Source organism: Carcharodon carcharias, chromosome 22, assembly GCF_017639515.1.
Source record: "Carcharodon carcharias isolate sCarCar2 chromosome 22, sCarCar2.pri, whole genome shotgun sequence".
Taxonomy (NCBI): Eukaryota; Metazoa; Chordata; class Chondrichthyes; order Lamniformes; family Lamnidae; genus Carcharodon; species Carcharodon carcharias.
Genome location: NC_054488.1, coordinates 58,829,589 through 58,844,065, shown reverse-complemented (window position 1 = coordinate 58,844,065; position 14,477 = coordinate 58,829,589). Strand labels below are relative to the sequence as shown.

Below are 14,477 nucleotides of genomic sequence, written 5' to 3'. Positions count from 1 at the left end.
GGTCACTGGAATCATATAGGCCAGGCAAGGATGCAGATGTCCTTCCCTTAAGGGATTAATGAACTGGTTGGGTATTTACAATTTGACAGTTTCAACGTTACATATTATTCCCAGGTTAATATTTTTAAAAATTGAAGTTAAATTCTCAAACTACCTTGGTGGGATTTTGACTCAGGTTCTCTGGATGACTAATCCAGTAACATGAGTGCAATGGTACTGTCCCCAGAATATTAACAGACTCTCAGACCCGACTGTAGAGGAGATGCTTACATTGAGTGTAAGTCCATGCTTTTAGTACTTTGCAGCTGACATGTTTCTGAAAGTGCCAATCACAGCACCCTCTTTCATCACTGATGACTGTAGAGTCCAATCAGACCAATTAAGAGGCTGACCGGTTAGACAAGTGGCTAGTTTTACAACTGATGAAATCACTGTACCTATGTTAACAAAACACTTGCCCACATAAGAAGTAATCTTTGTTATAAACAAGCACTGACTGTGGGCGGTAAGTAAAATAAAAGATAATAAAATAAAATAAAACTTAAAAAAAAGGAATGACCAAACAGAGATAGGGATTCACCACATGTTTTAAGAAGTTCACAGTTTACAGCTTAGGCAAACGGAAATTTTACAAAATAGGTCGACCTTGGGCTCAGCTCAACCATTTCTGTGTAAGGCAAGACACCTTTATATATACAATATACACAAAATATATAATATAAAATATATTACCAGGGCAATGAAGAGTGCCAAAAGTCAAGGGTCAAGATATGACACCTAGTGGAGACAGAGATTGGCACTCACCTTGCCCATTGTGAGGAAGGCACAGATCCTGCCCATTGACCTGGTCAATTCTGATTTATCACACCGTCCAAACAGGGACATTTGATCTAGAGACCACAATCATTTTATACAGATACTGTGACAGCTACCTCTTGCACCACAGCTGATACAGTTTAAACAAATAGGGTTCAAAATTTTCTTTGGCACTCGCTAGGTAAACATCTTCCTCAGACGATGCAGGGTCTGACATCGGTGGGTTCCACAAAGGCAACTCATCCACTCTCTAATCAGTCATCAACTCTTCGCTTGAGAAGCCAGTCTTGTCTGAATCCCAAGATTCAGTGGCAGAGAATGATGGGGACTGTCTGGATCTGAGATCCCACATTCATGGGAATCAGGGAGCAGGGAGACTGCCTGCATTCTGGAATCATCCATCGAACCATTTGACAAGCAGGCAATGCCATCAGAGTAAGCACCTGAAACACATGAAGGGAGACATTAGACAGGACTAACCCCCTTTAACTTTCTACCCATGGCCTGGGACACAAGGACAGTACATGGGCAAATATACAAGGTGACATCCTGTGTTATTGCATAGAGAATCAAAGCCAAGTGTAGCATTCAAGTTAGTCAGGGTTAGAGAGTGGGGAGATAATTGAATTGGATCAAGAAGAGGAAAGTGAAAAGGAAGCAGATGGGAGAGTCATGCAAGAAAATAACTTTGAGTCCTTTTGGACTCTGTTAAATGGTTTTATTTTATTTATGTTATGAGTGTTTAGTTGAGCAGCAGTTTAAGGCTACAATTGAGTGTTATATCTTTATCATCATTCAAAAACAATAGAGTTTCATTAAACCAATCACTAACCAACCAAAACCACATTAGGCCACATTATCCAATTAAAGAAACACTACGTCCACAATGTCCTTGTTTGCTCAGGTTTTGATCTACTGACCACCTGCTTACATCATTTGTTTTGGCTAAGACAGTTGTCAGATGGAGTCTTAGAAGCACAAAGGGGCATGTTTTCACAGTTAATGATGCCTGTGAAGCACTCATTGTCCCAGAGTTTAGCCAAGATCCAGTCCTCTCGTTATTCTCTCAGCATTCCAATGAGGTTGTGGTTGACCTTAGTTTACATACATAGCTATTCCTGCTTTATCCCACATTCTTGATGATGACTAATACCCAACTTTGACAGCATTTTACAACCAACCTGACCCGCAGAAAGTTGATGGACAGCAGTGGGGAGGGGTGAGGGAGAAAGAGATGAGGAGGGAGAGCAGAAGAAGTGGGAAGAAGGGAGGCTGCAATCTACAATGTGATGCTCAGTGAGGACGGGGAGTTTTCAGTGAGGTTGCTGGGTTTTGCTTACCAAAACAATGCTCTGTGAATGAGGTAATTGTTCTGCTGGTGAGAAGGCTGTCATCAAAGTGATGGTTGGGGGTGGGAAATATGTGGACTTCAATCTGTTGTTGGTCAGTGTGGGAGATGGTGTTGTTGGGAGTGCAATAAACAGCATGCACAAAAAGAAAAGTTAGAGGGAATATTGGTTCCAATCAAACAAGAGAAAACTTTAAACATCTAGGTACTGCTCAGGAACATTGGAACAGGAAGAGGCCATTTAGCTCCCTGAGTCTGTTCCCTGATTCAATCAGATAGTGGCTGATCTCCGACATAACTCCATTATACCTACCTTCGTCCCATATCCCTTAACATCTTTGGTTAATGAAAATCTATCAAGTTTAGATTTAAAAATTAACAATTGATTTAGCATTAATTGTCATTTGCAGAAGATAGTTCTAAATTTCAGCCAACCTTTGAGTGTAGAAGTTGTTCCCCAATTTCACTACTGAAAGATCTGCTAATTTTTAAACCCTCACCTTAAACTCCCCAGCCACTTTATCCACCCTGTTTCCTTTAGTATCTTTGAGCAAATCACTCTTCTAAATTCCAGGGAATACAACCTTAGCTTGTGTAATCTCTCCTCGTAATTTAACCCTTGGAGTCTTCATTCTGGTAAATCTATGCTACACTCATTCAAAGGCCAATATATCCTTCCTAAGGTGTGGTACCCAGAACTGCTCACAGGTGTGTTCTAATCAGACGTCAGTGGTAACTGGAGGTGTATAGTGACTGTGGGTCTGTAATAAGTGTAAACTATAAGCCACAAAACAGTGGGAAGGAAATAGAGGAGCATTTTTCAGATAAATTATATAAACATGCAAGAACTACAGAGTGGTGCTAATGGGAATTTCAATTACAGTATTTTAACATCTACTGCTGGAATAGAAGCAGTGTAATGACCAGGGGGAAGAATTCCAGAAAGGTGCACAAAAGTACAATCAGTGTGTTTCCAGCATAACGAGGAAGGATGCTGTGCTAGATCTAGTTCCGGGGAACGATGTGGGGAAAATAGAACATATTTCAGTTGGGGACCATATGGAGAACATGGATTATAATATCTTCAGGTCTAGAACAACAAAGGCATGAATGAGGGTTGTAGCAGCAGACGAGCTGAGAACGGGGTGAAGCCAGGTGGTGGTATGAACGTGAAAATAGGCAGTAAGAGAGATTAATATGAAACAGCAAAAGATTTGAGAAACATCACGTACAGAATGCAATTGAAAACTAGGCAGAATACAGAGAGTGCAGGAGAATTTTTTTTAAATGATGCAAGGGCAGAGGGTGCATGAGAAAAGATTAGTGTTAACATAAAAGGGAACCAAAAAGTATTTTAGAAACATATAAATCGTAAAATAGCAGTCAAAGAATGAAAAGTCTGACTAGGGTCAAAAGAAAGATATTTTTGCAGAGGCAGAGGATATGGCTATGGTACTAAATGAATACTTTGCATCTGTTTTCACCAGAGAAGACGGTATATATAGCAGTAAAGGAGCAACTGATAATTGGATAGGCCAAACATTTATCAAGAGGTACAGTAATTAAAAGGATAGCAGAAAGTGGAAAAGTCACCCAGTCCAGATGGGATGCATCCTATATTACTGAGAGAAGTAAAAAGGTGGAAATGCTGAAGACTTAGCTCACAATCTTCCAATCATCCTTCAATACAGAAGTGGTGAAAGAGGACTTGAGGTTTGAAAACTGAGGGATAAACCTAATGCCAATGAAGGGAAAACATTTAAAGATAGTCTAGGACAAAATTTATTGGCATTTGGAAAAAAAGATAAGCTAATTAAAAAGTCAGGATGGATTTGCTAACGGCAGATTGTGTTTGACTAACTTGTTTGAGTTATTTGATGAAGTAACAGATAAGGTAGTGAGGTTGTGTATATGGATTTTCAAAAGGTATTTGACAGAGTACCACATAATAAATATGTTGGCGAGAATAAAGCTCATGGGATTAAAGAAACAGTGGCAGCATGGATACAATTGGTTAAGGGACAGAAAACAATGTGGTGTTGAACAATTGTTTTGCAGACAGAGAGAAGTGTACAGTTACATTCCTCATCAGTCAGTATTAGGACTATGCTTTTTGACGTATATTAAATGTCCCAGCACACAGGGCATACCTCCAAAGTCTGCCGATGACAGGGAACTCGGGAAATGTAGTAAACAGTGAGGGGGATTATAACAGACCACAGGAGAACATTGACAAACTGATAAAATGGGCAGAAACATAAATGAAATTTAACACAGGACTGTGAAGTGATCCATTTTGATAAGCAGAAGAAGAAAGGCAATATAAACAAAACTTTACAATTTTAAAGGGAATATAGGAACAGAGGGACCCTGGGGTGTATGTATACAAATCTTTGAAAGTTGCAGGACAATTTGAGAAGGCTGTTAAAAAAGCATATGGGATCTTTGGTTTTATCAGTAGAGGCAGAGAGAACAAAAGTAAGGAAGTTATGCGAAACCTTTAAGAAACAACATTGGTTAAGTTCAATTGGACTATTTTATTCAATTCCGGGAACGGGAAGCATTTCAAAGCCTTAGAGAAGGTGCAGAAGAGAATGACCAGATCTATACCAGGTATGACTCAGTCATGTGGATAGACTGAAGTAGCTGGAATTTTTTTCTTTAGAACAGAGAAGTTTAAGAGGAGATAAAAAGAAAAAAACTGCGGATGCTGGAAATCCAAAACAAAAACAGAATTACCTGGAAAAACTCAGCAGGTCTGGCAGCATCGGCGGAGAAGAAAAGACTTGACGTTTCGAGTCCTCATGACCCTTCGACAGAACTTGCATGTCGAAGGGTCATGAGGATTCGAAACGTCAACTCTTTTCTTCTCCGCCGATGCTGCCAGACCTGCTGAGTTTTTCCAAGTTTAAGAGGAGATTTGATAGAGGTGTTCAAAATCATGAAGGTTTTTGTTAAGAGTAAATGAGGAGAAACTGTTTTCAGTAGCAGAAGCGTTGGTAACCAGAGGGCACAGAATTAAGGCAAAAAAACAGAGGCAACAGGAAGAAACTTTTTTTTAAAGAAACCAAGTTATGTTCAGGAATGCATTGCATGAAAGGATGTTGGAAGTAGAAACAATTCTGAGGAGCATTTAATAAATACATAAGGGGAAAAAAATTTCAGGCTGTGGGGAAAGGGCATTGGGGGGGGGGGGGGGGGGGCTGTTGGTGGAAATGGGATTAACTGAATAGCTCTACCAAACAATCAGCACAGGCACGATGGGCAAAATGGCATCATTCTATGCTATATAATTGTATGATTTAAAGTTCTCATCCTTGGGTTGAAATGCCTTCATGGCCTCTGCAGCCAACGCTCCCGCCCCCGACCCCACCATGATCTATGTAACCTCTTTCAGATTCACTAGGTGGACAGTTGGTACAATAGTGTAGTGGTCATGTTATTTGACTATTAATTATCTATTATAAACTCTGCTATACCACAAACACAGATATGTAACATATTTGATGCACAATAATTAAGAATGTATAACTATAGCTATATTAAATATGTTTATATTTTAAAATGAAGTGCAGGTAATAAATGTTACCATATAATAAATGCAGGTGTATAACGCCTGTTAATACATAATTAATCTGGGTGCCAAAATAAAGGCAGGTGTATACCAGGTTAAGTTGAAGTTGGGATTGTTCTCCTTGAAGAAAACAAATTGAGGAGAGATTTGATAGAGGCATACAAGATTATGTCAGGTTTAGATAAGGTAGGCAAAGAAAAGTTGTTCCCAAAAGGAATTTCAAAAGGAAATTGGATGGACACGAGGGAAATAAACGTGCAGGGCTACAAGGGGGAATGGGTCTGTCTGGATTGCTCTACGGAGAACCGGCACGGACTCAATGGGTTGAAGGTCTTCCTTTTGTGCCACTATGACCATGTTTTTCAATGTAACTTTAATGCAATAAATGTTTTAATTTAATAATCATAGGCATAATAATTGTGGATGTACAACTCATTTGGCCGCAGAATAAGTGTAAAATGTACTGTGTAGTATTACAAGTGTGAGTGTCTTCAATAATGTGTACGTTATATTTTATATAACACACCTATTTAATAAGCATGGGTATAATAGTAACTGTGGCTGTATAACTCATTGGGACATAAGAGTTGTGGCTATACAATTAGTGTGAATGGATTAAGGGAAGGCTGGAAGTAATGAATGCTCCTGACAGTCATGTAAGTAGAGAGAAAGAAAACAGCCGAACAATATAAATGAGAGAAAAGGAAAAAAACCATCTCACCCCCAGCTGATTGCTCTGTTGGCAGAATGTCAGCTCCTGGAGCAGTTCAGTTTGATGGAGTAAATGAAATCAGTCACATAGGCCAGGAGGTTAAGGGCGATCAGAAAGGTGGACATGAGCAGCTGGTTCCGCCGGCAGTCCACCCGCGGGCACTCGGCCAGCCAGTCAGTTTGGCGGCGGAGGTGGAGAACCCAAGCCAGCAGCACAGCCCCGTGGAGCAGGGAGGCCAGGGTGCTGAAGGCCAGCAGGAGGCGGCCGAGGGGCACCGGGCAGCAGGCCCGACACTCGCCCACCATCATCACTATGACAACCAGCGACATCAGGGCGCAGGCGCAGAGCGCGCCCGCGCACCACCGGAAGCCGGTGAATTCTGGGCTGGCCACGGTCGCCAGGGTAACGAAGAGGACGCAGGCGACGAAAACTTCCAGAACTTTCAACAGGCCGGGCCAGGTGGCCATGTAACCGCCTTTCCCCTCGACCTTGGTGATGAGGAGCTCGGTCGAGTAGGCCAGGAAAGTCAGGCAGGAGGCGATGGTGGCGGCGACGGGGAAGAGGAGGCCGCTCCGGGCCTGGGCCTGGGCCTCAGGCGGGGTCGGGGTGGTGGTGGTGGTGGCGGCGGCGGCGGCGGTGGTAGCAGCCGCCTGAGCCGGTCGGGCCTCGCTCCCCACCAGCAGCGGGTAGGTGACGGAGGCGGCCAGGTTCATGAAAGCGGCGAAGGCGGCCAGGGTGACGGGCAGGTTCTTCCAGGAGAGGGCGAGGAGGCTGTGGAACTGGGTGAACTCCACCAGGAAGATGAGCAGGGTGGCGGCGAAGGAGAAGCACCAGGTGAACGTGGCGAAGGTGGCGAAGGGCCCGCTCCGGGTGGCCCCGCTCCAATCCCCGACCGCCGCCAGGCTGAAGGCCGCGCAGGCGAAGAGCATCTCCAGCAGCCGGACCACGGCCTTCGGGGAGGTCAGGTTACCCATGTCGCTGAACCTGACCGGCATCTTGCCTCGGGACAGCCTCCCCACCGACCCACCCAATTCCCGCAGCCGCCAAGGACCGAGCAGTTGTCAACGCCGAAACCGTCCCGAATGGGAAATAAGTCGGTTGTTAAACCCGCTACACCTATGCCGAGAGGAGGAAGGTTGGCCGCTAAGGTTTCCTGTTTCGCTGGAAAGTCTGAGAGAAATGGGCGTCTTATCAGATGTAAGGTGACCTACTTAGTAACCGCGACAGCAGCGAAGCGAACGACTTGTCAGGCTTAGGAAACCGCAGCTTGTTTAGGTGACTCGAATCTTTCCAACACGAGACAGCTGCCAGAATAATCTATTAAATGCAAAATTTACCCCCATCCCCGCCGCCAATCAGGCCTCCACACTTCCCAGCACAATTGTTACAGGGCAGATAGAAGCCATTCAGCCCATCGTGTCTACATGGGCTCTCCAATGAGCAATTCCCTGAGTGCCATTCTCCCCCTAATCTTGCACATTGTTATCTGAACTGGAAAAATCTAATTCCCTTTTGAATGTTTCGATTGAATCTGTCTCATCACACTCTCAGGCAGTGCATCCCAGGCCTTAACTACTCGCTGTTGCTCTTGCTTCTTTTGCAAATTACTTTAAATCTGTGCCTCCATGATTTTGAATACCTCTATCAAATCTCCTCTCAGCCTTTTCTCCAAGGAAAATTGTCTTAACTTCTTCAATCTAAATAACTGAAGCTCTTCATCCCTGCAACCATTCTCATGAATCTTTTCTGCACTCTTGCCAATGACTTCGCATCCTCAAAGCACAGTGCCCAGAACTGGACGCATTACTCTAGCTTAGACTGAATTAGTGTTTTATACAAGGTCAACATAACCTCATTGCTCTTGTACTCTATGCTCCTATTAATAAAGCCAAGGATACTGTATGCTTGTTATGACATGGCAGGTGGTGTGCGCCAGGTGGACCAAATCCACAAGGGAAACTTGGTCTTGCTATCACAACGGTTTTGCAATTTGTATTTGTTGTAAGATGTGTGCACTGAATTCAGAAGAAATGAGTCCACGAAGCCCTTTAGAGATCTTAACAAATATTCTAATTTAATTTTTAACAAAATAAAAGATTTCAAACACACACGACTACAAATTACTTACTACTATAACAATTCGTAATTAACCAGACTCCCAGTTACACACCCACTTTAAGGCAACTATCCAAAATAGATTTTAGATTTAAAATAAAACCAGCAAGTTAACACAGGACCCCACTCGACAGTGGAATTCCAAATGGTTTTTCTCCAACTTCAGTTACTGGATGCAGCCAACTTATGCACAAATGGCTGGAGGCTTCTTAAAGGCTGTTTCACATACTGCTGTAAGGTTGTGCGGAGAGGGCCATGTAAGATTTTTCATTCTCCTTTATATATGTTTCTCTCTTTAATATGTAAATTCTATTGTTCCATGTCTTAAACTGTATCTTTCTCATAATATAAAAACTTTCATGTTGCCAATATTGTCAGTAATCTCTGGGAAAAATAAACAAACACTCCTTATCCTTGCTTATCTGGCTAGTTGTAAACAAACTAACATCCCTTTGAAATCCAAACAATCCCTTAATTTATCTAAAAATGCAAATTCCCTTCACACCTTACATGCTAAGCCAGCATCCATGTTTACTCACTAGTATTTCAAGCAGATTTCTACACCTAACTTCTTTTGATAATCCCAAACTTGCAGTCTACCTGACTCAATGTAATTAAGTTACACAGACAGACCCAACCATAATCTGACCCATAAACCTACTGTACAATAAACCAGGAAATATGAAAATCATTACACTTTTGTGACTGTTTTATGAACTGCACTCTCCCTGAAAATAACAGTAAAAAAGAGTCAATAAAGGAAAACCCTGTCTGATCCCCTCAGGTCATCAAAACCAGTCCAGAAGATTACATGGACCAGCTGTTACCTTTGATGGCACTTTATGGCTGCCTTTGGTGATACTACTGTTCTGACATAATGGAGACAATTGGGTATTTCCCTCATCCGAATGAGCTCTTCTAGTCAAGACCCAGTTCAGCTACCTCTTGAACGCTTCCACCACCGGGAACATATTTCAAAGGCTCACTACGTTCAATGTGTATCAATTGAGTGTTTAGTTGCATTCAGGTGGGCATTTGCTGTGGTTGTTGGATTTGGAGATGCATGTTTGTAATGTGACTAAATAAATGCTTATAGGTATAAATGTTACACTTTTGTTCTATCCTTCATTGTCTACCTATTTAAAATAGAATACTTTTATACTCAAAAGAACTGCTTAATATCAGGTCTCTTACTAGATTAACATAATTAAAATAAAATTTGAAAAAATGCTTGCTGTTAAGTGTCATCCTCCCAACAAACAGTGGTGTCATAACTTGTAGCAAGTTTTGGATTGCTCTAATAATGTGCATACACTGATGATGGGCTGAACGGCCTCCTGTGTTGTAGACTTTGTATTAAGTTTCACACCTCCAGCAGGTTTCCTTCCCTAAAGTACTTCCGTTGGGTTCTTACAACAGTACGACAGCTTTGTAGTCACTGTTTTACGCCATCTTATTTCCAGATTTAAAAATGATTTGAAATCTTTGAACTGCCATGGTATGATTTGAACTTATCCTCTGCATTATGAGTTCATAAAAGAACCACGACATTGAAGGCCGTGAAGATAAACTGTCGTTTCACAATGGATAAATCAGCCAGTGAAGGATGACAGCGCCGTCACTTTAAAATCTGCATTGTTTACAGGAAGTAACCACAGATGCCCTTAATAGAACAATGTTCTACAGCAACACCTTGGCTCACTTCTGCCCACCAACTTTTATTTTTAGACCTTTTTCATGTTGACTATCCTTCCCACCATATTAAAAAGATGAGTGGCGTAGCAAGGAACAAATTGTTGTAGATGTTTTCTGAACTGAGTGAATAAAGATCTGACATAGAATTATACTTCAGGAATGGAGGCCATGTATCATATTGTGCCTGTTTCAAGTTAAATAATTTGTGGCACACCCATGTACAGTCAATAGGCCAGAGGATGCAGACAGTGGTAAACTTCACACAATTGTAATCAGAAGGCAATGTGTTTCAAGAGTGTGGAGGAAATTTATTCTGCAACAAGCCGGACTACATGATAGGGCAGTAGATAGGAAGATATATTCGGCATCAAGCTGATCCTGACCCAGGGGAGCTTGACACTGACACTGGGAGCTGGGGTGGAAGGATAAGAAGCCTGAATCTGAGGAGGAGGCAGTTGTCTACATCATGGGGACTGCTGCATTTAGTGTCACTGAGAACATTGAGAATGTCGGGACTTTCCTGCCTTGTTCCCTTTCTCAACTCTCAGGACATGGTCGCCACGCTACCATAATGAGCAAACTGGAAAGTATGACCATGACTTTGTGTTTCCTACCCCATCCCCCTTCCCTTACACCAGCTTTCCTTTTGAGTTCCTGTTTTCAGAACCTAGAACTGCTGTCTGCTCAGCCACCAGAGCCCCAGGAGGAAAAGAGATAAACAGCACAGCATTGTTGAAAAGGCCTCGGTACTTGATCTGACACTCACAGCCGTCAGTTCAGAAATTGTCACTGCACCTACCTTGGAAGCAAATGTAGAGTTGGAACCAGCATGTGGTGAGTCATCTGGATACGAGTGGACTGCTCGTAAACCAGGAGTAAAGGATGGTTTGTTTGTTAGCCCTCCAAAGGGTGAGTTCACAGACAAATTCTGCAGAGGTCTCAGATGAGGACCTCGATGAGGCATCATATAGGAAAGTGCTGATGGGTGTCCACCCTGGTGCTGGATACATCAGTTAGCCTGCCGGACTGTCTCCTGCATGGAGGAGTCCAACTCCAAGTTGGCAGAGAGCATTCTGCAGAGCTTTCCCCCTCTTAGCACTTGCTCCATGCAGCAGATGCAGAGACACCGCCACTTCCGTCCCCCACTACCTGTGTGCACACAAGTCACCTCCGCCTCTGTCCTCCTTGTAAGGATGCAGCAATACTCTGCAGCAAATCCTGATACTCAATACAAAAGACCTCCAGAAACACCATAGAATACTTTCAGATACTTTATTTAAAGTTGTCAAAAATGGCATTACTTGCAATTTGAGCACCTGGCCCTTTGAGAGATACTAGTGCAGGGCATATCTTGCACTGTCTTGCCTGTTCTTTGCAGTGTGACAGGCAAATTCATTGCCAGGCCTAACGTCCAAACTCAGGATCTTGGCATCACTCTTCTTCTCCGCCGATGCTGCCAGACCTGCTGAGTTTTTCCAGGTAATTCTGTTTTTGTCTTAGCATCACTGCTGTGACACAAGGATAGTCCTGCTTTACAGGCATGTGGCACACACTTGGGTGCCTGCCTGGGCACTGTTTTAAACAGGCCTTGCTGCATGGGTCGGGCTGGAAACCACTGCTGTGTTAGTCACCCTAGAAAGTGACTCAAAGCCTCTAAAATGCCACCTCTAGCGTGGCTGCACAACTGAATTATTTAACCTGTTGACTCTTAAGTGCCTCCTTAGGCAACTAGGGATGGACAATCAATGCTGGTCATGCCACTGATGTCCATATTACATGAATGAAAACACAAATAAAATACTCAATGCGCTAGCGCTATCTATTCAAACATATAAGACTAGGATAGGATGAGATAGATATCACGGTGGTTGGTGCATGTGCAGCATCACACTGCCAGGAGAGGAGGGTAGAAAATTAAATGGTGGGGGCGGGCGGTGCTTAAAAACAGTTGAATGGAAAATAAAGTTCGCAGTCCTAATACTAATCAGCATCAGAATGTTTTAAAAATAAACTATGAGCTGTTGCCATGTTATTATCACATTTTTATATTCTGGAAAAAAGAATGTGATTGTTAACACTCCTTTATTGGGTCTTGGAGCTGTACTTTATGACAAATCAGACCGCTGGTAAGAGTCAGCAAGGAAAAAGCTGATGTAGGGAGATAGATTAAGCATTATTATGTTCCAAGATAGTAAATGCACAATCCATGTCACCCACTAAAAACAATGTCTTAGAAATTTCCACTCAATCCTGTTATTCAGTCATTAAACAGCCATCTTAACCAGCAAATGTGGCAGGTTGTAAACTCAAACGATTGCTCCCCAAACTGCCTACAGGCCCAAAAAAGGCTTTGCCTGAATTTCTAAGTCAATCTGATGTCGTGTTATTGGTTGAAGGATAAGTATTGGACAGAACACCAGGGAGAATTCCCCTGCTCATCTTCAAATAACGTCAGTGGCATCCTTTGCATCTTTTACATCCACACATACAGGCTGACAGGGTCTCTGAGTGTCTCATCTGAAGCACAGACTGTGAGCCAAAGGCACTTCACTGATGCATATGTCTCAACTGTATGACAAGAAGTGTGTTTACTCACTAAAACCAACCGAGTCACTGTGCCATCAGCTGCAGAGAACATGTCCACAGCACCTTGGCTTCTTAACAACTGACAGCTCTTTTTTCATAAAAAAAAACTTTATTTTGTCTTCTCTTTGGTTTGAGCACTTAGAACATTGGATACGGGTAATGTATTCAACCCATCAAACCAGAAAATCCTCCTGCCCCCTCCCAACACCCATCCTCTAAACTTAATAAAACACTTAGAGCAAAAAAAAATAGATCTACAAAGAAAATTTCCGTTCACCAAAATGTCCCCATAAGGCTAACGAAAGCTAATTTAAATAAAAACAAGAAGTATGTTTCAAATCAAGCCCAACGTGGTTTCAGGATTCAGCTTTAGCTACTCACTAATTCTCCCTTAATTTTCAAGATCCTTGTGGCTGTACATAATCCACTCACTCTTGTGTTACTGCCAAGTTGGAACTCTCCTGGCTGGCTTGCCATCTTCTACCCTTTATATCTTCAGCTCATCCAGAATGGCGGCCATATCCTAACTTGCAGCATCCTATTCACTCATCACCCTCTGAACTCACTGGCCTACACTGAATCCCAGTCTAGCAATGTCTCAGATTTAAAATTTTTACCCTTGTATTCAAATCTTTCCATGGCCTTGCCTACACCATCTCTGTTACCAACTCTGCTCCTCATGCCTGATAACCCACTAAGAACACTGTCCCTCCAAATCTGGCCTCTTGCGCATAACCAACTTTGTCCTTTCATCGCTAGTCATGCCTTCAGCTGTCTAGACCAAACTCTGGAATTCCCTTCCAAAGCCTCATCGCTCCTCTTTTAAGATGCTCCTTTAAATCTACATCTTTCACCAACATTTGGTCACCTTTATTATTGTTTGAGGTTTTGTGGTGAGTGGATAGTGTCTCTGCCTCTGGGCCTAAAGCTCCAGGTTTGAGTTCTCCCCCCACCAAGGACTTAATGGCCATGGAAGATGCATTCATAATGCGGCCAAACAGGTTGAGTAGTAACCTGCAAATCCTTCCAACATGCACAAACGGCAGGCATTAAGAGTCTGCCATGTAATGGAAAGAAATTTGGAACCTGTGCCATCGATATCCATAGCTCCAGTCTACAACATTCAAAAAGTGCATGTTGCTACAGCAACTCTGATTCCCTGAGTGAGCTGTAACACACCACTATTAATGTTTCCATCTTTGATGTGGTGTCCATTTTTGTCTGTTGACACTCCTGTGAACCACCTTGCCAAGTTTTCTATGTTAGGGGCCCTATATCAATACAAGTTGTTATCATTATTATGTATGAAGATTGCTGTGTGCACAGCAACACATTCTAGTGACAGTAAATTTTGTTGCTGTTCTGCATTATTGGAATGAAAATTAGCACGTTGGCAACCTGCTAGACGCACCTAAAGTGTTAGATCTAGGACAAACTTTCAGGTACTCTCGCTGTAAATCCTACCCTGGTGTATTGGGAAAAATCTGATTGATGAAATCTCAATGTTGGTGATGTGTTAGAAGCCACAATGTAATGATCTGGATTTCAGATTGTATGAGAACCGGGCAACCCTGTTACCAACCATGAATACGGGTGTGAACTACCTGCAAACAGGGCTGCAACAGACTTCA

The 14,477-nt window shown here is 42.6% G+C and overlaps 1 protein-coding gene across 1 annotated transcript; it reads right to left on the bottom strand.

The window, feature by feature from the left end:
- Window positions 1–575: 575 nt before the first annotated feature.
- On the bottom strand, window positions 576–7,605 carry LOC121293963 (myeloid-associated differentiation marker homolog). Its single transcript, XM_041217452.1, has 2 exons — window positions 6,460–7,605; window positions 576–1,259 (listed from the first exon to the last, which is right to left on the bottom strand). The coding sequence occupies exon 1, from the start codon at window positions 7,443–7,445 to the stop codon at window positions 6,489–6,491; it is 957 nt and encodes a 318-aa protein (XP_041073386.1). The 5' UTR covers window positions 7,446–7,605; the 3' UTR covers window positions 576–1,259; window positions 6,460–6,488.
- Between the last annotated feature and the right edge of the window lie 6,872 nt (window positions 7,606–14,477).